Source organism: Phyllobates terribilis, unplaced genomic scaffold (assembly GCF_046119375.1).
Source record: "Phyllobates terribilis strain yellow unplaced genomic scaffold, ASM4611937v1 Scaffold_25__1_contigs__length_18738178, whole genome shotgun sequence".
NCBI lineage: Eukaryota > Metazoa > Chordata > Amphibia > Anura > Dendrobatidae > Phyllobates > Phyllobates terribilis.
The window spans coordinates 12,401,133-12,424,462 of record NW_027362785.1 but is presented as its reverse complement, the minus strand read 5'-3'; the positions used below and the strand labels follow the sequence as shown (position 1 = coordinate 12,424,462).

Sequence of the window (23,330 nt, the reverse complement as noted above, 5' to 3'; positions counted from 1 at the left end):
GGTATCCTTTGTGCTAGCCACCAATTGTATGTCAAGAAAATTGATGTGTCGATCATGAAAGCTATATGTGAATTTCAGATTAAAGAACCATGGTATCTTTTGTGCGATCCACCCCACACCAGGAGTAATCGTCTACGAATCTACCGTAATTACTATACTGGAGCTGAATCTATTATTATCTCCATAAAGAAATAATTCCTCCCACCTGGACATCACAATCTTAGCTAATAATGGTGAAAACTTACTCCCCAAACTGACTCCACTTTGCTGTAAAAAAAAAAATGATTATCAAAACTAAAATAGTTGTGTTTCAAAAGGAATCTGCCATAATCAGAAACTCCTTGATCTCCATAGTATACGTACTGAACTTATCCAAATAGGACTTAGACAATCCATCTCCAACAATTTCAGCTGCGATAGTCCTTGTTGTTCCCGAAAGGATCTCGTAGAATCCATGAATTGAACTGGGATTAGTGGTAGCGGTTATTATTTGATCTCTGTCCACATCTCCAAAATGACACTTGATGGTGAGGTTACGTGCTGACCTATTTATGTCCAATATGGTTTTTAAAAACATCAAATTCATTTGTAGGTGAACAACTGAGCCTCTTGGCCAGTAATGACCATTCGGCCTCCGACAATGTATAGCTGGATAGATTCCATATTGGTAGTCCTAGTAGTGGCGATTCTTGCTCCTGGTTCCATACCTGTTTCCACCTGGGCCTGTGTTTTCTTCCTGCCCTCTTCCAGCATTTTTTTGAATAGTTTTGGGCATTGCATCCCTGTTGTATGGTACTTGAAGTACTTCACCTACTGAACTGACCGAGGAATCTGAAAGATCATCAGAGGTTGTAAAAAAGGAAACATCTGTAGTATTGTCCACATTTTTGAAGCTGACTTTGCCATATTTAGATGACCGACGATGAAAAAGTTTTTTTCAGGATGGAAGCTGGTATCCTACTCCAATTGTATACTTTGTCCTGGGAGTAATCATCGCAGTCCCGCATCAACACGTTCATAAACTGCAACACTACATACGTGGCAGAATGTAAATCATGTGCTAAACAATATGTCGGCTGCATCACCCGCATGTTAAAAGTCAGGTTAGCGGACCTTGTTTATGATGTCAGGTCTTGTGAGGAGCTGCCCACTTACTAAAGACTATGAGACTTTACCATCACGGAGCACCGTTTCCGTTGATATTATTATTGTGTTTTATTAGTGATTTACTTGTTATATTTTATATAGTTCTGCTTGCTCGTCAATATGTGCACTAGATTCACTTATAAAGTGTCCAGCATTCCACTAATCTCATCTGTATCTCAGGAGTCTCTAACCAGTGTTCCAACAGGGAATAATCTCATTGTGTAAGTGTTGATTGTAGACACAGTGGAGCCGTCACCACAGGGGGTCTTACATGCAGTCTCAGATGAAGGCTCCTGGAAGATTCTTCATTGTTTCAGTTAAAGTAAATGCTTAAGGGGGAGGGTGTCATCACATCTGACCTTGGAGGCGGCTGAGCCCAGAGAGGGAGAAGGGACATGTTGAGTGAGAGTTGATGAAAGGACACCGGAGGGATAGGATCTATGGCTGTGGACGTGGAGCTGATTGATGGATTACGGAGCATTGGAGAAGAGTTATTAACTAAGCTGGATAAACATGCTACAGTTGTGGATCTGTCGTTTGGGTTTAAACTTTCTTAAGGACGGTTGCTGCTGGATACCTGTGCTTCCATCGTTTTATCTGTCGTCTGGAGGAGCGTGGACTGTGACTGGAGATACGAAATCTGTGGGCCAACCAAAAGGTGGGAGACAGTGAGTATCGCCTGGTACGAGGACAGTGGAGCTACCTCCCAAGGTTGGGACCTTGAGGACTGAGAGAACTGTATTTTGTCCATTTACCTGGAATAGCTGTATTACCATGGATGTGAGGAATAAAATATTGTTGCATCGTTAACCTGCCGAGGTGATTACTTACAACCCACAATCTCAGATTCTTACAGGTATCTCCAGACATTTTCCGAATATACATCAGGGCAATACAGCTTCTCTTACAGTTACCGGTATTGAGAGAGTTAATCGGCCCCTAGGCACATTGGACTTTAAAACTAGACACGAGACATCCTAGAGGCCTTAAATATAAAACTGAGTTATTGTACCTATATTAGCCTTTCGTCTATGACGTTTTATTTGTTTATAGGCAATTGTCCAGCATGCCTGTTTTTCTTGGGTCTCATATTGGGTTTTTTTTTCTTTTGCTATGTGGCATCTGACTTTGTGGGACAGACATCTAAGTACTCATTAATTGTATTATTCATGGCCTGTGTCTAATTATGTCTGAAGTCTCATTTGGACACACACACTGTCAGGACTAAGGGAGTCTGAGCCCAAAACGCGTAGACCTGTGTCCCCCCCTCGTTTTCCTTTCCTTCCTCCCCCTCTTGCCGGTCTGGAGTCCGTGCACCACTCTGCTGATCGAGGTTACATCTTTTACGCACTTGGTGAGCCGATTTTCCTCTCCCTTCCCCTCCTCCCAATATTTTTGATCTAAGAGATTATACTGTGAGCGATCGGAGGTCTCACACAGGTCTGGCAGGAGCCCGGGTATACACCACATTCAAAATTATTCTGCAGGTTGAATGTCATAAAGATGTGATTTTTTTGTTTTTCCCATAACCTCATGGATGGCCTGTGTCTTGGGGTCTATGGATCACTGACATCAATCTCAGACCCTGTGATAATTAGTTCCCAGGTGCCCAATTACAGGAAAACTACTTAAGTATGTTCCACATTATTAAGCAGCCACAGGTTTTACGCAATATGGGAAAGACAAAGGATCTCTGCTGCCGAAAAGCATCACATAGTTCAATGCATTGGACTAGGTATGAAAACATTAGATATTTCACAGAAAAGTAAGTTCGATCATCGTACTGTGAAGAGATTTGTGGCTGATACAGAGCACAGACGGGTTCCTGCAGATAAAGGCAGAATGAGGAAGGTTTCTGCAGATAAAGGCATAAAGAGGAAGCTTCCTGCAGATAAAGGCAGAATGAGGAAGGTTCCTGCAGATAAAGGCATAAAGAGAAAGGTTTCTGCCAGACACATTCATTGAATTAAGCTGCTAAAATCCCATTACAAAGCAGCAAACTGGTATGTGAAGCTGCTGGAGCCTCAGGAGTCTGCGAACCTCGAGGTATAGGATCCTCCAGGGGCTGCAGTTGTGCATAAACCTACCATTCAGCCTCCTCTAAACAGCACTCAGAAGCAGAGATGGCTACACAGTGGCCCCGACATACATGAAGACTCATTGTAAACCAGCCATGTTTACTGACGATGCCGTGCAACCCTGGATGGTTCAGGTGGATGGCTACCATGTTCCCAGATAGCTGCGACATCAGCATGGAAGAGACAGACTCGCAATGTCTGCAGCAAAATCATCTTCGTGCTGACAATGCCCCATCTCATGCCACAAAGAAACTCCCGAGTCATCGGCTGCTATGGGCGTAAAAGGAGAGAAACTCATGGGGTGGACATCACCCTCCCCTGGCCTCAGCCCTACTGAGAACCTTTGGAGTGTTCTCCGCAGAAGATCTATGAGGGTGGGAGGCTGATCACATCAGATCAGCATCTCTGGGGGCGATTCTGACACCCGGCAAAGAAATTCAAGCAGAAACTCTCCAAAATCTCCCAAGATCAATGGAGGAGAATTGTGGAGGAGACATCCCAGAAGCTCCGATGTTACGTGGACCTCGGCCTGTTCGGAGGTTTCTGATGTCAGTGAATGTGACGTCTTAATGCCGCCGATCCCACAAATCACCGTTCTCAGATCTTTACAACCTGGAAAATGTCTGGACTCTTGTTCTGCAGAAGAATTTGCTGATTCTGAGGTCTTTTTAGTTTTGGATAAAATCCTGATCTCATTAGATTTGTCCAAAAATTGTGATTTATCCTCTAACGGCCGATGATTGGACATTGTACGACTCGTCTGCATCCAGGAGAATAACAGCGTTCGTGTGATAATTTGGAAAGCGGTGCATGTATCAGCACACAGGTCCAGTGGCCATACATGACTTGTACGTACTCATCATGGAGCACCATCTTCACCATGTTGGACATATACGTTGTGTAGTGTCTTCTGTCTGCTCTTTTGGAACCGTGCTATGACGGCCCGTCCTGCCCCTTGTAAACTTGTCTGCTACTTATTTGCATCTTTTACTGGGACTTTACAACCATCACTTCTCGGCAGCACGTCACTAGGTGCCAGGATGGGATAAGAGAGCTGGACAGGATAGATAACGGTCTGGGCCGGGTGGAGGATGTGGGAATGTTTCAACTTCACAAAATCTTATACCAGATGATTAATCCAGAAGGTATCCTACACTGGAGGGGGCTAGAGGTAGAACTAGCAGGCCGGATATAGCAACCTACTGTACAAGAAGGAAGGAAGTCAGGGCGTGGATGGCAACCATATAAACATGAGTAGAAGGGGTAGAGTCCAGGACCAGCCCTCTCTCCTCTTATATTACAGGAGCGAAACGAAACTAGAGGGGAGAGAAGCCTTCAGAGGAGAAGAGCAGTGTCCCGAGAGCTGATTATCCTCGCTGACTGCAGGAGTGAGCGGTGAGTGCCACAGACTGACCACATACAGAGACCTCTGCACTGTCCACATCCTCTGTGCGCACATTGACGCTGTGCACTGACCCTGCAGTACACGTTGCCGCTCCCATTCACCAGTCATCTTTGGCCGGTGTCTGTACAGTTTACCTCAATAGGGAGGAGCAGTAGACTGCACTGTCCTATACAGGGAGCCACTTCAGTTCTTACAATGGGTCCCTGTGGTGGACGAGTGCCGAGACAACCAGCCGGACTGTGGCCATAAGCACGGTGTGTCACCTCGAGACGTATAAGGGTTCCTGACCATCTTCAGTCTCATTACCCAGGACTGTCCAAGACACGGCTAAGGAAACACAGGGCTTCAGGAGACCACATAGGGCAGGACAATCTCAAGATGGCAGAGAACTGAGCCTAGTATGACGGCATAGGAGCTGCATACACAAAACGGCAGGAGATTACAGCAAAAGCATTTGCAAAGAATAAATAAAATGTCCTTGAAAATGTTCCGTATTCTTCCCCGTAAGAGAAGGACTCGAGCATGTAGGATATAGGTGAAATCATGGAGACTGTCCTAGAAAACACAAGAACACAAGCAGCAAACTGCACCCGATTCACCAGTATTTCTAGTAGATGAGGGTGGGATCCCCCGGGATGAATTCATCGTCACAGTCACTGCAAACCCTACTGCAGACTGGGGGGGTTGGAGAATTCTCTGCAGTATAATGCCTATGTAGTGACTTTTATAGAATCGCTGCTTCCAACAGGTGGCACTACAGCGTTCAAGTCCTCTTCCTCTCTGAAGAGGCAATTTGCATATGTACATACAAGTGCATCTCAATAAATTAGAATATCATCAAAAAGTGAATCTATTTCAGTTCTTCAATACATAAAGTGAACCTCCTATATTATATAGAGTCATTACACACAGAGTGACATCTTCCAGCATAGGGGCAGAGATTGAAGGAAAGAGGAAATAGTTTGTTTAGGCTTCAACAATCACCAGCCACAAACTGCAGGATCTTCGGAGCCGAAACAAAATATGGAATAACTAAAGTTCCAAGTTCCATACGTCCGATAATAACGGGACCTATATCTTTAGTGGCAGGGTCAGCCAGGGAACAATATGCTTATTTTTCCATAGCTGTGAGCACCTCCGGGGAGCGGTAATGCCAAAATACCAGAATAACGGATCGCAGCTATGCCATGCATGGTCTCTGAAGAAAGGTAAATTCATAACGGAAAATATGGCATCGCTTGCAAGCTTCTGCGATCAACCAGGGATAAGTTATCGCAGAAGTTAGATATTTTAATAAAAACACGAAGGATGGAGCCCGAGCCCACATGATGTCATCACAGGGTGTGTGTGGGCCGGTCTCCCCTCTCGGCATAAAAGAGCCAACTGAAGAATGATCCACATTATTTTCCAGGGGGGTATAGATACTATAAGCAACGGATCGCGTTCGATAACGCTCAAATCAAATCGGGGAGCCCCTCCTCCAGCTATACTGATTCATCTCTGCGAAGTCTATAGTAAGTTTCTTCTGTAATCCTGTTTATTTTATGTAACTGTCTATTCTGTATTGTAAATGTCCATTCGTAAAATCTTTGTAGATTATTCATAAACCCTTCCTCCCTTTTGGATTAAACATAAAATTGAATAGTTCTGTTTCTTTTGTCCTGTAATTGTTCCCTCCCCTGGAGCCTTATATCAGAACGCAGGCGTCCGACAAGGCCTGTATTATATTTCAAATCTGGACAGTGGTGGCAGCGAATAATAATAATTGGGCTATCGTGAAGCTGACTGACCGTACGGGGCGTATACACATATTCCAAGCGTTGGAATCCGGAGGTGTGACGCCATACGCTCACTGGTCGCTTGCCGATACCTAAGTAGTGAGTAATCTCGATCGTGTGCTCGCCAATCCCTGACGAAATCCTGACCACGTGACGGCAACGGCGAGATACGTGATCTCCCCACTGTCATCCTTGTGAAACCCTGACACTTTTGTTTTTAAACCAGGTATTGGTACTTTTGGCAGTGTGGACAGGTGCCAAGTCTTGCTGGAGAATGAAATTTCCATCTCCAAAAAGCTTGTCGGCAGAGGGAAGCATGAAGTGCTCTAAACTGTCCTGGTACACGGCTGCGCTAACTTTGGTCTTGATAAAACACAATGGACCTCCACCAGCAGATGACATGGCTCCCCAAACCATCACTGATTGTGGAAACTTCACACTAGACCTCCAGCAGCTTGGATTGTGGCCTCTCTTCTAATTTAGTGAGATGCACCTGTATATACATATATAAGTTTCAGCAGTATATTGCTGTACACTGTAATATGGATGATATATACGTACCCCGCAGACTGTGTAGGCAGCAGTGGACCTGTTAGTAATATCGTCCTATAATCTTTTTCTTCCTAGGTTGTATCCAGCAGGAGAGGGCATTTTGAGGGGAGATAATGGGTAAGTAAATCTCGTCTACTCTCAGGATAACACTATTAACCATTAAGTTTTGGCCAATAGTAAACGACAAAAAAGTATCTCCAAAAACCCCTCCAAAATTACCATGAGTGACAGGTCGCCCACCTGGTCCAATCCCACAGAAGAGCGTCAGTTCCCATAAGTATTGAGAGATGTACATCTGGCTATGCTATAAAGGTGACAACAGGCAGAACATCGCAGCTATGACAGAAAGAGTCCTGCCACTTGGCCAGGAATTTGATCTCCATCGTAGGTACCAGTACCCGATCCCCAGGGTTGAAGTGTCTCACCCTCGCCGATCTATTGTACACCCTCGACTGTGCCTCTTGTTCTTTGAGGAGGTGTTCTTTCACAATGGGCATCACCTCTGCAATCCTCTCTTACATCTGGGCCAGGTGTTCAATTACACTCCTGTAGGGTGTAGCCTCCGCCTCCCAGGTCTCCTTTGCTACGTCCAGGAGTCCGCGGGGGTGTTGGCCATATAATAGCTCAAACGGGGAGAATCCAGTAGAGGCCTGTGGAACTTCTCTAATGGAGAACAGAAGGTACGGCAGTAGACAGTCTCAGTCCCGGCCATCTTTCTCTACGACCTTCTTCAACATGGCCTTCAAGGTTTAATTAAACCTCTCCACCAAGCCATCTGTCTGTGGGTGGTAGACTGAGGTCCTGAGTTCTGTGATTTGCAGGGTTTTGCAGAACTCCCTAATCACCCTTGACATAAATGGAGTCCCTTGGTCTGTTAGGATTTCCTTAGGCAACCCCATTCTCGAAAAGATGTGGACCAGCTTCCGGTCTATGCACTTGGGAGAGGCGTTTCGTAGTGGCACAGCCTCCAGGTATTGACCAGGGGCCCCACTAGATCCATGGCGATGAGATCGAATGGGACCTCAATCATGGGTAGTGCCACTAAGGGGCTACGGAAGTGAGCCACAGGGGAGGTCAGCTGACAAGTGGGACAGGACCTACAATAATTCATGATTTCTTGGTGACAAAGGGGCCAGTAGAACCTCTGGAGCATCCTTTCCTGGGTTTTTTCTACCCCCAGATGCCCACCTAAGACGAGTATGGGCGATATCTAACACCCTGCGTCTGTATGGCCCTGGCACTAGTACACACGTGGTCAAAATTGTTGGTACCCCCTGTTTAACCCCTTCATAGCCTAGGGCGTATTAGTACGCCATAGGCCACCACGCTTGGTTCAGCATGACAGCTCTTACAGCTGACATGTGCCCGCAACAGCCGCAGGTGGAATCGCAATCCACCCGCGGCTGTTAACCAGTTAAGCACCACTGTCAATCTCTGACAGCGGCATTTAACAGCGCCGCGCCGGGGGCGCGGCCTTAGCCCCGCCCATCAGTGACCCCGTCACGTGATCGCGGGTCACTGATGGGTAGGCATGGCAACCCGGGGTCTGCAGCTATGAGCGCCACCTAGTGGTCGGCACTCATAGCACAGGAGCATTTCTCCTGCATACAGGCGATCTGCTTGTCGCCTGTATGCAGTAGAAGCGATCAGGAAACTGCAGCTTCTAGTCTCCTATGTAGACTATTGAAGCAAACAGAAAGTGTAAAAAAATGGTTTTAAAAATATAAAAAATATATAAAAGTTTAAATCACCCCCCTTTCGCCCCATTCAAAATAAAATAATAAAAAAAATTCCCACATACACATATTTGGTGTCGCCGCGTTCAGAATCGCCCGATCTATCAATACAAAAAATCCGATCGGTAAACGGCATAACGAGAAAAAAATTCTAAACTCCACAATTACATTTTTTTGGTCGTCGCAACATTGCAATAAATTGGATTTATCCCAAAATGGTGTCAATAAAAACATCAGCTCGGCGTGCAAAAAATAAGCCCTCATCCAACCCCAGATCACAAAAAATGGAGACGCTACGGGTCTCGGAAAATGCCTTTTTTTTTTTTTTTTTTTTTAGCAAACTTGGGATTTTTTTTTCACTACTTAAATAAAAAATAACCTATACATGTTTGGAGTCTACGAAATCGAAATGACCTGGAGAATAATAATGGCAGCTCAGTTTTAGCATTCAGTGAACGTGGTAAAAAAAACAAAACAAAAAAACAACTATGGAATTGTATTTTTTTTTTTGCAATTTCACCTCACTTGGATTTTTTTTCCCGTTTTCCAGTACACGATATGGTAAAACCAGTGATGGCGTTTAAAAGTACAACTCATCCCGCAAAAAATAAGCCCTGACATGGTGGCCATATTGACCAAAAAATAAAAAGGCTATGGCTCTGGGAAGAAGGGGAGCAAAAAACGAAAACGCAAAAACACAAGGTCCTTAAAGGGTTAATGAAAGAAAAACCCACAATGGTCACAGAAATAACTTGAATCTGACAAAAGTAATAATAAATTAAAAAAAGGGATATGTTTAATCAAGTTGTGTCCACTAATTAGCACCACAGGTGTCTACAATCTTGTAATCAGTCAGGGGGCCTGTATATAAGGCTACAGATACTCACTGTGCTGTTGGGTGACATGGTGTGTACCACACTCTACATGGACCAGAGGAAGCAAAGGAAAGAGTTGTCTCAGGAGATTAGAAAGGAAATTATAGACAAGCATGTTAAAGGTGAAGGTTATAAGACAATCTCCAAGTATCTTGATGTTCCTGTGGCTACAGTTGCACATATTATTCAGAAATGTAAGATCCCTGGGACTGTAGCCAACCTCCCTGGACGTGGCCGCAGGAGGAAAATTGATGACAAATCAAAAAGACGGATAATACGAATCGTAACAAAAGAGCCCAGGATAACTTCTAAAGAGATTAAAGGTGAACTTCAAGCTCAAGGAACATCAGTGTCAGATCGCACCATCCGTCGTTGTTTGATCCAAAGTGGACTTCATGGGAGACAACCAAGGAGAACACCATTGTTGAAAAAAAAAAAACATAAAAAGGCCAGACTGGAATTTGCCAAACTACATGTTGACAAGCCACAAAGCTTCTGGGAGAATGTCCTATGGACAGATGAGACAAAAATGGAAGTTTTTGGCAAGGCACATCAGTTCTATGTTCACAGATGGAAAAATGAAGCATATCAAGAGAAGAACACTGTCCCTACTGTGAAACATGGTGGAGGCTCTGTTATGTTCTGGGGCTGCTGTGCTGCATCTGGCACAGGGTATCTGGAATCTGTGCAGGCTACAATGAAATCTCAAGACTGTCAAGGGATTCTAGAGATAAATGTGCTGCCCAGTGTCTTGAGCAACACCATTCAGAACAGTGACATTATCAAATGCCCCTTTTAGAGTTAAGTCCCTGAGTTGGGCGGTTTTAAAGTTTCCCCCGGACACCTCCAGCTCAGGGATATAGGCCTCCGGGGATGCTGCCTCATCCTCAACAAGCCCACAAAAAGGAAACCCGTCGGCGGTGGCCTGCGATGAGGTTTCTTCAGGAGTGACCTGGTTGTTGTCCGGACAACCCGGCTTCCTCCCTTTCTCCCATAAGTCCCAAAACAAGGCAAAGTCCTGCCCTATTATCACCGGGTGCAACAGGTCCTTGACTACGCCCACCTTGTGGGGTTCGGCACCATAGTTTGAGTCCATCACCACTCGGGCCACAGGGTAGTCCTTAGCGTCCCCATGGATACAACGGACGCCGACCTAGTTCCCCAAAATCAGCCGATGAGGAATTGTGGCCCTCACTAGGGTTACCAAACTCCCTGAGTCTAACAGAGCACTCCATTCACCGACACGAGGCATGGCTATGGTCCCTCGCCTAAGGAAGAGCACTACAGGCAGGATAAGCAAAGTTCGAACAGCGCCGTCCTGTGCTGCAGTCCACTGGCTCGTTTGTCATGGGGCCTGGGGTATGATACCTCGACCATACTACGTTATGGGGCGGGACCTTGGGCAGCAACTCAGACCCCTCTTGGACTCTAGAACAGCCCTCAGACGTGGCTCTAGTTCCCCTCTTTTGGGTGTTCACCCCCTTTCGGATCCCCAGTATGGAAACTACGATCCCTGGCTTCCCCAAGGAACTCTCTACAGCCTGGTACCTTTCCACCAATCCCACCAGGTCATCAGCATTACCGAAATCTCCCTGGGCAACCCAGGATTGCACCGACCTCGGAAGGGAGTGGATGAACCTGTCCATGACGACCCTCTCCACCATCTGTGCTGGGAAGTAAGACTCAGGTTGCAACCACTACCAAGGTGTAGGAGGTCGAACATTTGGGACCGGTGAGGTCTGTCACTGCAATAGACCCAGTGGTCCACACGTTGCGCCTTGACAGTCAGAGTCACTCCCAAGCGTGCCAAAATCTCAGTTTTCAACTTGCCACACTCCTTTGCGTCCTGCAAGGCCAGGACATAATAGGCCTTCTGCAACTCCCCTGTTAAATATGGCGTCAGTACCCCCACCCACTGCTCCGGAAGGCAATTTATCCCGCTCTGCCACCCTCTCAAAGACCCTCAGGAACGCCTCAACGTCATCACCCGGGGTCATCTTTTGCAATGCTCTTATTGTCTTCCTCACGTGAGAGTCATCACCTGGAGTAGGGGGTGGGGCGGTTGCCCTGTCACGGATCACCTCGGCCTAGAGCTCCATCTGCTGCTTGTGCTGTAGTGGTGCATCTGCTGCTGCTGTTGCCACTGCTACTGTTGATGCTGCTGGAGGTTAGCCTGCACCAGTTGCTTAATCAACTCCTCCATGCTGCCGAATGTCCCTTGCTGGCTGGCGGCCTTCACCCAGGACATAAACGGTTTTCTGTAGCAGTCACACTGCCCCTTGGGATTTGTGCCTGTGCTTCTAGCACCAATTTTAGGGGTTTGGTACTCAGCCACGGTTCAGGTAGGAACAGGAAACAGCCTTTTCCATCACAAAGGGAAAACACAAAGCAAAATGTCCATGTAATGATGCGGGTTCACCTGCTAGAGGTCAGGTCCAGGTCTCAAGGCCTTAGCACAGACCAACACACTGGAGATCCACACGTCTCCAGACACAGACACCAAATGAGACACTTGGCCTCCATTTTATTTACAACAAACCACGCCCTAGGGTGGGGATATGTGAGCAGACACTCCCACCCATCTCTTATGACTGTTCGTATAAACTGGCCTATACACCCTACTAACCCTCTCACCACTATACGTGCTGGAGCATAGTTTTCCGGTTTTACATCACCAAAGCTACCAACCTTGATGATACATATCTCCCGTTAAGGACCTGTCCGGCGGCCATCTAACAGTACCCTCTATGCTATTTATAACAGACACCTCCTGTCTCCATGGGTTCAGAGAGGCACGGGGAGTGAGAAAATGAGGCCCATGCAGCCGCTGACGTGGTACAACACTCGCTCAAAACCCTGATAGGCCCCTTTCATTAGCATCAGTGAAACAGAGTCTTGCCAGCCTGGTAGGACTGCCACCAGTTCCTCGTTAGATACAAGCATGGTCCGTTAACGGGATTATATTGGGCCAGAAACCAGCCCAAGGTTAAATGAGATATTTAACTCTGCTGTTCTGTTTGGGTCTACTATACCGGACCTATTAAAGTCCTGATTTTTAGCTAATTTAAGTGTTTTATTTGAATACCTGTTGCATTATTATACTGTATGTGAACATGGCTGTTCATAAACAAATGAAATCAAAAACTTGATTTTTATTTTGTATCAAAAAATGTTACATGGCCGTGGGTATGGTAGCAGTGCCGGTGGAGGCCGTGGTAGCAGTGCCGGTGGAGGCCGTGGGTATGGTAGCAGTGCCGGTGGAGGCCGTGGTAGCAGTGCCGGTGGAGGCCGTGGGTATGGTAGCAGTGCCGGTGGAGGCCGTGGTAGCAGTGCCGGTGGAGGCCGTGGTAGCAGTGCCGGTGGAGGACGTGGGTATGGTAGCAGTGCCGGTGGAGGCCGTTAGTTCACTTTCTTTAGCACGCTGTTGGATCCTGTGGACAATGGCTGCTGCTCCATCATCTTTGGGTGTTACTTTTCTTTCTTCGATATATGGGCTAACCAGTGATTTGCCCAACTCCTCTATAAAAATTCTTCTTTTATATAGTTTATTTTTGTTTCAATTTGGGTGTATTTCACGCCATAACACGAATGCATTGTATGCCGACACATCAAGAATGTTGTAAAAAACAACCATTGGCCACCGATTTGTTTTGCGTTTACAGATGTAAGTGCCTATGAGTTGATCTAGAGTATCCACCGCCCCTTTTGTGGCATTGTAATGTAAAATCATGCCCGGCTTTCTGTCGTCTCGATTACCGATTGCACTATCATGGTGCATTGTGCTCTACAGAATGACCTGTTTGTGTTTTTTGGGAACGTAACAAACTACTGTTGTATCGTTAGTAAAATAAAACATAGAACTATGAGCGTCTCTGTTACTGAGGAGCCCTTGCGGCAGTTCTGGTTTATTTTTTCTAACAGTACCCAGCATGGTCATTTTTCTTTTCAGCAACATCAGCCCCAGTTGGTATATGAAAAAATTGTCAACTGAATTGAACTATTTCTATATGAACAGTAGGGTAAATAAGATACGGCAAAATTTTTTTGCACATAACTATGCTGGAAGCGAATCCATCTGCTGTATCATAATTTGAAAATGTATGTATGTGTAAATCTGCATGGACCAAAAGGACGTAGATAAATTGATAAATAGTAGTAGATGCAATATATAGTCCAAAATGAGATTATAACTGCTTTATTTTACAAAGTATTTTTAAAAGTCAAACAACCACAAGTTTCAGAACCGTATAATGAATATTTTAAAAAATATCAAATTCGGTCATTTTTGACTTAACAGAACAGCAGGGTTAATCACCTTAAGGGCACACTAGACAAAACACTATATATATACAGTTATATGAAAAAGTTTGGGCACCCCTATTAATCTTAAGGTTAATGTTTTATAAAAATTGGTGTTTTTGCAACAGCTATTTCAGTTTGATATATGTAATAACTGTTGGACACAGTAATGTTTCTGCCTTAAAATGAGGTTTATTGTACTAACAGAAAATGTGCAATCTACATTCAAACAAAATTTGACAGGTGCATAAGTATGGGCACCTCACCAGAAAAGTGACATTAATATTTAGTAGATCCTCCTTTTGCAAAAATAACAGCCTCTAGTCGCTTCCTGTAGCTTTTAATGATTTCCTGGATCCTGGATGAAGGTATTTTTGACCATTCCTCTTTACAAAACAATTCCAGTTCAGTTAAGTTTGATGGTCGCCGAGCATGGACAGCCCTCTTCAAATGATCCCACAGATGTTCAATGATATTCAGGTCTGGGGACTGGGATGGCCATTCCAGAACATTGTAATTGTTCCTCTGCATGAATGCCTGAGTAGATTTGGAGCGGTGTTTTGGATCATTGTCTTGCTGAAAGATCCATCCCCTGCGTAACTTCAACTTTGTCACTGATTCTTGAACATTATTGTCAAGAATCTGCTGATACTGAGTGGAATCCATGCGTCCCTCAACTTTAACAAGATTCCCGGTGCCGGCATTGGCCACACAGCCCCAAAGCATGATGGAACCTCCACCAAATTTTACTGTGGGTAGCAAGTGTTTTTCTTGGAATGCTATGTTTTTTTGCCGCCATGCATAACGCCTTTTTGCATGACCAAACAACTCAATCTTGGTTTCATCAGTCCACAGGACCTTCTTCCAAAGAGAAATTGGCTTCTCCAAATGTGCTTTTGCATACCTCAGCCGACTCTGTTTGTGGCGTGCTTGCAGAAACGACTTCTTTCGCATCACTCTCCCATACAGCTTCTCCTTGTGCAAAGTGCGTTGTATAGTTGACCGATGCACAGTGACACCATCTGCAGCAAGTTGATGCTGCAGCTCTCTGGAGGTGGTCTGAGGATTGTCCTTGACTGATCTCACCATTCTTCTTCTCTGCCTTTCTGATGTTTTTCTTGGCCTGCCACTTCTGGCCTTAACAAGAACTGTCCCTGTGTTCTTCCATTTCCTTACTATGTTCCTCACAGTGGAAACTGACAGGTTAAATCTCTGAGACAGCTTTTTGAATCCTTCCCCTGAACAACTATGCTGAATAATCTTTGTTTTCAGATCATTTGACAGTTGTTTTGAGGAGCCCATGATGCCACTCTTCAGAGGAGATTCAAACAGGAGAACAACTTGCAAGTGGCCACTTTAAGTAGCTTTTCTCATGATTGCATACACCTGGCTATGAAGTTCAAAGCTCAATGAGGTTACAAAACCAAAAAAAGGGCTTTAGTAAGTCAGTAAAAAGTAGGTAGGAGTATTTAAAACTAGAAAATGATAAGGGTGCCCATACTTATGCACCTGTCAAATTTTGTTTGAATGCAGATTGCACATTTTCTGTTAGTACAATAAACCTCATTTCAAGGCAGAAACATTACTGTGTCCAACAGTTATTACATAGATCAAACTGAAATAGCTGTTGCAAAAACACCAATTTTTAAAAAACATTAAGCTTAAGATTAATAGGGGTGCCCAAACTTTTTCATATAACTGTATATACATGGTTATACATATGCAATAGTCAGATATGCAAATAGAGGAGATAGTACAAAAAGTATAAGCAGCTAAAACATGTCAGTTACCAGTTTGACCATGTGAACTGGACTGCATGGGGTGCCAGCTGTTTCCAGTTCCTTCCAACACGTTACATGACGTGACCCCCCCCCCCCCACCTTTAGAAGTGATCAAGCATAAGAAGAGCAAATGGCCTTGCTCAAGCATTTTACCACTTGGTCGGTCACTCCCTGTTCCGCCCCCGGGATGGTCCTAATCCCCCCTCTCCTGGGTGTTTGTAGCTAAAACTCCCAAAACCTATGATGGATCATAACTTCCCAACGGACGGTCATAGGGCGGCGGTTTTGGCGCTGTTGGATCCGGCCGGGTCCTCATTACACTTGGAAACCAAATACGGCTTAACTACCTGGCTTCTACTAGCCATTCTGCGCATCTCCCCATCTTGGGGTACTAGAATGGATCGAGACCCTGGCAGGCCTTCGGGCGGTTCCAGAGATCTGAAAATGTAACTGATGTACAGCTAGGATGTACGATAATTCCATAATCTCCTTATGAAATTCCTTGTTCTTTTCACAGATTACAAAACAAGACCTCTGGACGACTGGACAGAAGATCATGTTCGAGAGTGGCTACGCTCCATACATATTAAGACATCACACATAGATAAACTGTTTGATGAAGAGGTAACGGGACCAGTTCTAAGAAAAATAAACAATGAATTTTTGAAAAGTCTTGGTATGAAACAAGGACAAATACAACTGCTTATTGAAGAAAGAAATGAGTTAGTAAGAAAACAAAAAGTCAGTCAACCTCAACCAAGTAACAGCACAAATCCAAACAAGCTTCCACTTCAAAGCATGCCAGCAGGTGAACAAGCAGGACATGAATCAACACATGAGAAAGGAGCTAATAGTCATTCGGAGACACCAGGAACCAAAGTCCAACAAGGAGAAATTCCACATGAGCCTGATAAAGAACATATTAATTCAGAGGCAATGTCCTCGGTCAAGACTGAAAATGATGGGGATTTAGCAGGTGCACACGAATCAGACAAATGTGGACATACACATAATTCAGGGTCAACTTTCAGATCCTTTGATAAAGAAGTTGAGAACTTTACATACGTGAAGGGCCATGTCCTTCCTCCAGAATCTGGAGTGGAAGACTTGATCACACCGTGTCATGAGTACAAGTCACTCATTAATGCATCCAAGCTGGACAGCACCAGACTTCAGGCAAAATTTGCCGCAGAGGTGATTAAATTCGCTTGTGCTTGTATGAACATGAGGACTAATGGTACAATACATTTTGGGGTGATGGACAGCAAGGAAGACAAACGCTATAGACATGGGCAGATAATGGGGATAACTGTGAAGGAGCAGGACATGTATGTTGATGCATTGGACTATATCGAGAGATGTCTCAAAGGAGAACACGAAGCAGCCAGAGCCTGTATTCGCACCCCTAAATTCATTGAGGTTGTAGATAAAGGTGGTAAAGATCAGCGCTTTGTGGTTGAGGTGGATGTGGTGCCTGATTCAGATTCTGTAAAAGGACGAGCTTTTCACGCAAGTTTACCAAAGTACAGTGAAAAGAGCAACAAAGTAAGTTTGGAGAAGAAAACCTATTTCCGCAGAATTGGCGCAAAATCCGAGCCAGTCCCCGAAGATGATGTGGTGCAGTTTATTCAGAAACTTAAAAATTTGGATAAAGCGAGGAAAAAGGCAGAACAGCAGGTTACCTGTGGTAAGCCCACCATAGAAAATCTAGGAAGAAAAATCTCTGTTTTGCTAACAGACGGTAAAAAATATATCAATAATTCCCTCAGATATATACTTGTTACCAATCGGTGCACCGAAAATAATCTGAATCATGTGAATTTTTTGATGCGCATGAATATCTTGTGTGTTTTCGACTTTGACCCAAACTCAGATAGTAAAGGACTGTGCTCTAAATACAAAGAGCATCATGCCATTAACATTCATTCCTTAAAGAACTACTCAAATGAAAGCAGGGTAAGTACAGGAGACCTGAAGAAGAATCTGTCCCTGTTTAATCAAACCAGTTGGATATTCTGTAATGGTCGAAGCAATTACCTGGGTGAGGATGAACCATGTGATGAAAGCACCTGGGTCCGAACAAAGAGGAAACTTTTAAAAAAGGCCATTACTTTTCTTTGTGATGAAATCCTTCCAAAGGGGTACTTCATTGTTGTCTTTCTTTTGCTTTCTAATGTAGAGGAACCAATTATTGACACTTTCCATGAGTTTTATACAGAATTAAATGGCATGGAGTATATAATATGCATTGCAGAGAATAAAGAAGACTATGACAAGTGGGCAAACCATGCAAAGGCTTCCTGCAAAGTGATGGAGAACCTAGATCAGAGGAGCATTGTGGGGATGCAGCTCAATCATATCGACGCAACTGTCCAAAATCTCATGCCTCTATATTCTTCCATTAGACACTTATCGGTTTGCACAAGAGGAGTGTGTGTCCTCACCACCCCCGATGAAGAGCGAATGCATTCCTTTGACGTTCTGTGTGCCAACGAATGTGACAACACAAATCTGGAAGATTTCACAAAAGAGCAAATTGAAGAGATTGAAAAAACTTTCTACAGAGGTGGGAAGGTCAGCTGGAAGCACCTTTGGCTCGCGGATCAAGGGAAATGTGAAGCCTTTATTGAGCGGGAAGCTTGTAAGGCAGTTCAAAGCATTTTAAATGACATTCAATATGGAAACCGAGTGAGACTTCCTGTCGCAAGAATTAAAATTGTCCACCAACCAGGCAGTGGAGGAAGCACCGTTGCCCGACAAATTCTTTGGAAAAAACGGAAAGACTTAAGATGTGCTGTGCTGAAATCTTCATTTCCAGTCGCGACAGTGTGTGAACATGCTGTGAATTTCAGAGAATATGATGAAAGAGACATCCATCTCTGCCTCCCGGTCTTGCTGCTCATTGAAGACTGTGATGAGGAGTACATTGATGACCTAAGGGATGAGTTAACCAAAGTAATGGTCTCTAAGAAGACCGCACCTGCAAAATTATGTTTCATCCTTTTAAGCTGTAAGAGAGTGAATGCCCCTGAAAAGCAATATACGTTTTCAGCATTAGAGACGGTTGCAATTTCTCACAAACTTAGTAAGGATGAAAAAATAAAGTTTACTACAAAAGCAGAAAAACTCCAGAAGCAGTTCTCCCCAGAGTCGATCATAACATTCATTTTAATGAGTCAAGAGTTTGTAGAAGAATACGTGACAAACTTTGTCCATAACGTTATGGAGAATGTTGACGACTCGTCCAATGTTACCCGACTGATGAGATACGTGGCCTTACTTAACTGCTACGTCCAAAACTCGTACATCTCGGTTTCCCACTGTGAGGCGTTCATGGGTCTCGATGCGCATACAGAAGATAACAGTGAACTAAGGCAATACAATTTCGATAGTTGCCTCAGTGAGCAAGCTAAACTAATCTTCATTGAGAAAGAGGATCCGATAACTTGTATAACCTGCATTCATATCATACATCCGTATGTTGCAAAGGAAATCTTAAAGCAGCTCCCTGATAATCCACAAAGTCAAATTGCTATGGACCTTCTTAAGGAAGATGTTCTGTTCCGGCACCGATTTGGTAGAGATGAGTTTCTTGGCTTTGTCAGAGACTTGATTTTTCGACGACGGAAAATTAGTCGGGGGGACAGTGTTGATTCCTTCCTGTCTCCTTTAATTGAACACGTATGTGAAACTGAAAAGAGCCAAGAAAAAGCCATTGACTTGTTAAAAGTTGCCTATGAACGATTTGACAAAGATCCTTTTTTGGCCCAACAGCTTGCTAGACTGCATTATAAATATGAGAAGTTCGAGGCCGCCGTACACTGGGCAGAGACTGCAAAATCACAGCTGCCCAATGACTCCTATATTTTGGACACTGAAGGACAAGTGTATAAAAAGCAATTCAGCGTTTTACTAGACAAGACGGACAATGTTGTGCCTCTGGAGGAGGCCCCCGTGTTGATTGAACATGCACTGAAAGCCATGCAGTGTTTTCGCGCAGCACAAAAAGTTGCCAAGGCTGAAACAGAGACCATGAACAATGCTGGTTATTTTGGAGAAGTGGATGTTGGATGCCGTTTGTTAAAGTTGTTGTCAACGCTTGAAATTTTCCCTCAGAATGAAAATGACAAAAGTAATGAACTTCTGGAGTATCTCCTAACCGACTACATTCCCGAATCGATCAAGAAACCCTGGTCCAAGTTTCACAACAACTTAAAAGGACTACACCGAAATATCTATAATGCACTGGAATGGATATCGGAGGAACTGAGCTACTTCCAAACTGATAAAATAGATGACAAAGAACAGAATAAGGTGGAAGAACAAGTCTACTCTCCTCGAAAATGGTTGCTGCGCAAAATTGAGGCGTTTGCAAAGTTTTTTAGTTCACAACTTCTGCCTCCAAGTGAAAATGGTGAAGAGAACGATGTTAAAACTTCCATGAATAAACTGATTCAAAAGATGAACATTTACAGACTGGGAGGCGGTAGCACCACTACAATCCTGTCATTGCTGTCAGACTCCAATGGTTCCACAAAAAAACTTTCAAACATAGTCGATCTTTGCACAAAATATACAGCCGGTGAAAACCTGGATGATATTGACCGGATCAATTACATCATGAGCCACATAGCGTTGGCCTGCGTAGCCCCCAATTCTCCAAAGCTTCTAACTTTTCAGCAATTACGCGAACTTAGCAAAACCTTCCAAAACCCAAGAAAGTATTTTCCTCCGAGCGCTTATCTATTGCTCATACTGCTATACTGGAAGGATGATGTTGTGGACAAGGAGCCCGATGCAAGAAAAGACAGGATTCTGAGCTCCGCTCTGCAGAGCGCCCGTCGCTTGCATGAAATCAGGATAAAGAATGTCCCCTTTCGCAAAAAGCGAAGCAATGTCCTTTTCTTTTTGGGGCATAGTTTTGGCCTTCATAAGTTTGTCCACAGAAGTAAAGTGGAAAAACACATGGAAGGTCCAGTGAATGAGTGGAGATTAAAGCTGGATGATGGAGATATGGGAAAACTAGAAAGCAGGCAAAGGCTCCTTCGAACCATGCCAGGATTTACTGAGAATGGGAAGATTTACACAACAGGACACAGCAAGAAAGAAAGGATTGAAATTGTCCCCATTAATAACTCATCGGTGCCTTACGGGAATGAGAATGTGACTTTTTATCTGGGATTTACATACGGGGGACTTGTGGCATACAACATAAAAGTGCAGCAGTGAAATTCCTGGTCATTGAATAGTGCAGTAATCACGGGGGTTTAGTTAGGCCATTCACTAGAGATGAGTGAATCAATTCAATGCAAATCGAATTCATGTAAAAAAAAAAATTTTTTTAACTTTGTTGAACCCAGTGAACTCGAACAGTTTGTGATTGGAATCACACAAATTGCAAAACAAAAAATGCATGCCACCATTTTAGACAAAGCAGAACATTGCACCTGCCAGAGAAGGCTCTCATGATCTGGGGTGAGGCTGATTAACCATAATGCCTTGCCAGCTATCACATGGCATAGTACAGTGTCAGGAAAATATTAATATCAGGGAAATGTTCGTCCATATCTGCCTGACATAGATGTTCATCCCCCTCCCTTATTCCCCTTCTGCTCAGCACAAAAGCCCCAATTAGCACACGCCTGGGAAATAGCTTATGCAAACGATGCCAGCCAAGGAGTGTTATAACTTCATTAGGAAGCAAGCATCTTGTCTCTGAAAGACGCAGGAGGTAATTAAAACGCAGGCATGCAATAATTTGCGTGTACCCGTGAGGTTGCATCCCGAGCCTCAAAGGTAAATTTGTAGACGCACTGACTCCGATATGAAATATGACATCTTGTGAGTTCCATAGGTCCGACAGTAACGGGACCCATATGTGTAGTGACCAAATCAGCCCAGGAATGTATAGGTAGTTTTCCAGGGCTGTAACCAAAATCAGGGAGCTGTAGAGCAAAAACACCAGAATAGCAGACTGCAGCTATGTGATATGTGATATCTAAATAAAGATAAAATCATAAGGGAAAAAATGGCGTAGTCTGCAAGCTTCTGCGATCAACGGGCGATGAGTTATCGCAGAAGTTAGCGTTTTTAATAAAAACGTACAGGCTGGAGACCGGCCCACATGAGGTCACCACAAGGGGCGTGTGGCCAGATCTCCCCTTAGGTATAAGAGAATCCAAAGAGAAGACAGGAGCACTCATTGCCAGGGGGGAATAAGAATTATAAGCAACGGGTCCTGTTCAATAACAGCATATTCCATCAGGGGAGCCCCTCCTCCACCTATACTGAATCGTCTCCACGATCGTATAGAGTAAGTTGTCTTCATTTTACCCTGTTTATTTTATGTACCTGCCTATGTATTTTAAGGTCTCCTTTGTAACATCCTTGTATATATTTTTCCTAAACACTGCCTCCCTTTTGGATTAAATATAAAATTTAATAGTCCTGTTTCTTTTGTTCTGTAATCGTTCCCTTCCCCGAATCCATATACGCTACCAAAACGCAGGCGTCCGGCCAGGCCTGTATGATATTTCAAACTCGCCCGGTGGTGGCAGAGAGTATTAATAATTGGGCTATCGTGAAGCTGACAGTGACCGTACGGAGGGCGTTAAACACGGATTCAAGGCTGTGGAACCCAGGGTGTGACGCCATACGCTCACTGGTCGCTTACAGATACCTACGTAGAGAGTAGTCTGGATCGCGTGCTCACGATTCTGGACAAAATACGGACAGCGTGACGGCACGGTGAGATATTGCGCGATCTCCCCGGTGTCATCCCTCTGTGTAGGAATTCCTGACACACAGGCAGTCAAGAAGAACTATCACTCAGTATAAAAGCTCAGGTAGGAAATGCCGCACACATTTTGTGTGGAATCTAGATAATCAGAGGATGTCAGAGCTCCAGAATAGTGATAGCGAAAGAAAGCCATAAAACACTGACAAAACTGTACAGCTAGTGTGTGACAACACAGCAATGAAGGAGCATCTGTATTCCCATAGCCATATGCAGTGGGGAAAAGAAGTATTTGATACACTTCCGATTTTGCAAGTTTTCCCACCGACAAAGAAAGGAGAGGTCTGTAATTTTTATTGTAGGTCACTTCAACTGTGAGAATCTAAAAATAAGATCCAGAAAATCACATTGTGTTATTTTTACATAAGTAATTTGCAATTTATTGCATGAAATAAGTATTTGATACAATAGAAAAAAACAGAACTTTACCCCTTTACAACCCAGGGTGGTTTGCACGTTAATGACCGGGCCAATTTTTACAATTCAGACCACTGTCACTTTATGAGGTAATTACTCTGGAGCTTCACCGGATCCCCCTGATTCTGAGATTGTTTTTTCGTGACATATTGTACTTCATGATTGTGGTAAAATTTACTCGATATCACTTACGTTTATTTGTGAAAAAAAACGGAAATTTGTCGAAAATGTAGAAAATTTTCAAAGTTCAAAGAGTTAATAAATAACATTTCCCGCATGTCTACTTTACATCAGCACAATTTTGGAACCAAAATTTTTTTTTTTAGGGAGCTATAAGGGTTAAAAGTTGACCAGCGATTTCTCATTTTTCCAACAAAATTTACAAAACCATTTTTTTAGGGACCACATCACATTTGAAGTCACTTTGAGGGGTCTTTATGACAGAAAATACCCCAAAGTGACACCAT

The 23,330-nt window shown here is 44.0% G+C and overlaps 1 protein-coding gene across 2 annotated transcripts; it reads left to right on the top strand.

Annotated features, from left to right (window-relative positions):
• The first annotated feature begins 4,268 nt into the window (after nucleotides 1–4,268).
• Nucleotides 4,269–22,094, top strand: LOC141176377 (sterile alpha motif domain-containing protein 9-like). 2 transcript variants are annotated; one of them, XM_073660339.1, is made up of 3 exons: nucleotides 4,269–4,619; nucleotides 7,035–7,076; nucleotides 16,168–22,094. In XM_073660339.1, exons 2-3 carry the CDS (start codon nucleotides 7,073–7,075, stop codon nucleotides 20,877–20,879), a joined length of 4,716 nt encoding a protein of 1,571 aa, XP_073516440.1. In that variant the 5' UTR covers nucleotides 4,269–4,619; nucleotides 7,035–7,072; the 3' UTR covers nucleotides 20,880–22,094. The 2 variants fall into 2 exon arrangements, with proteins under 2 accessions (XP_073516440.1, XP_073516441.1); XM_073660340.1 differs by lacking the exon at nucleotides 7,035–7,076.
• The last annotated feature ends 1,236 nt before the right edge of the window (nucleotides 22,095–23,330 follow it).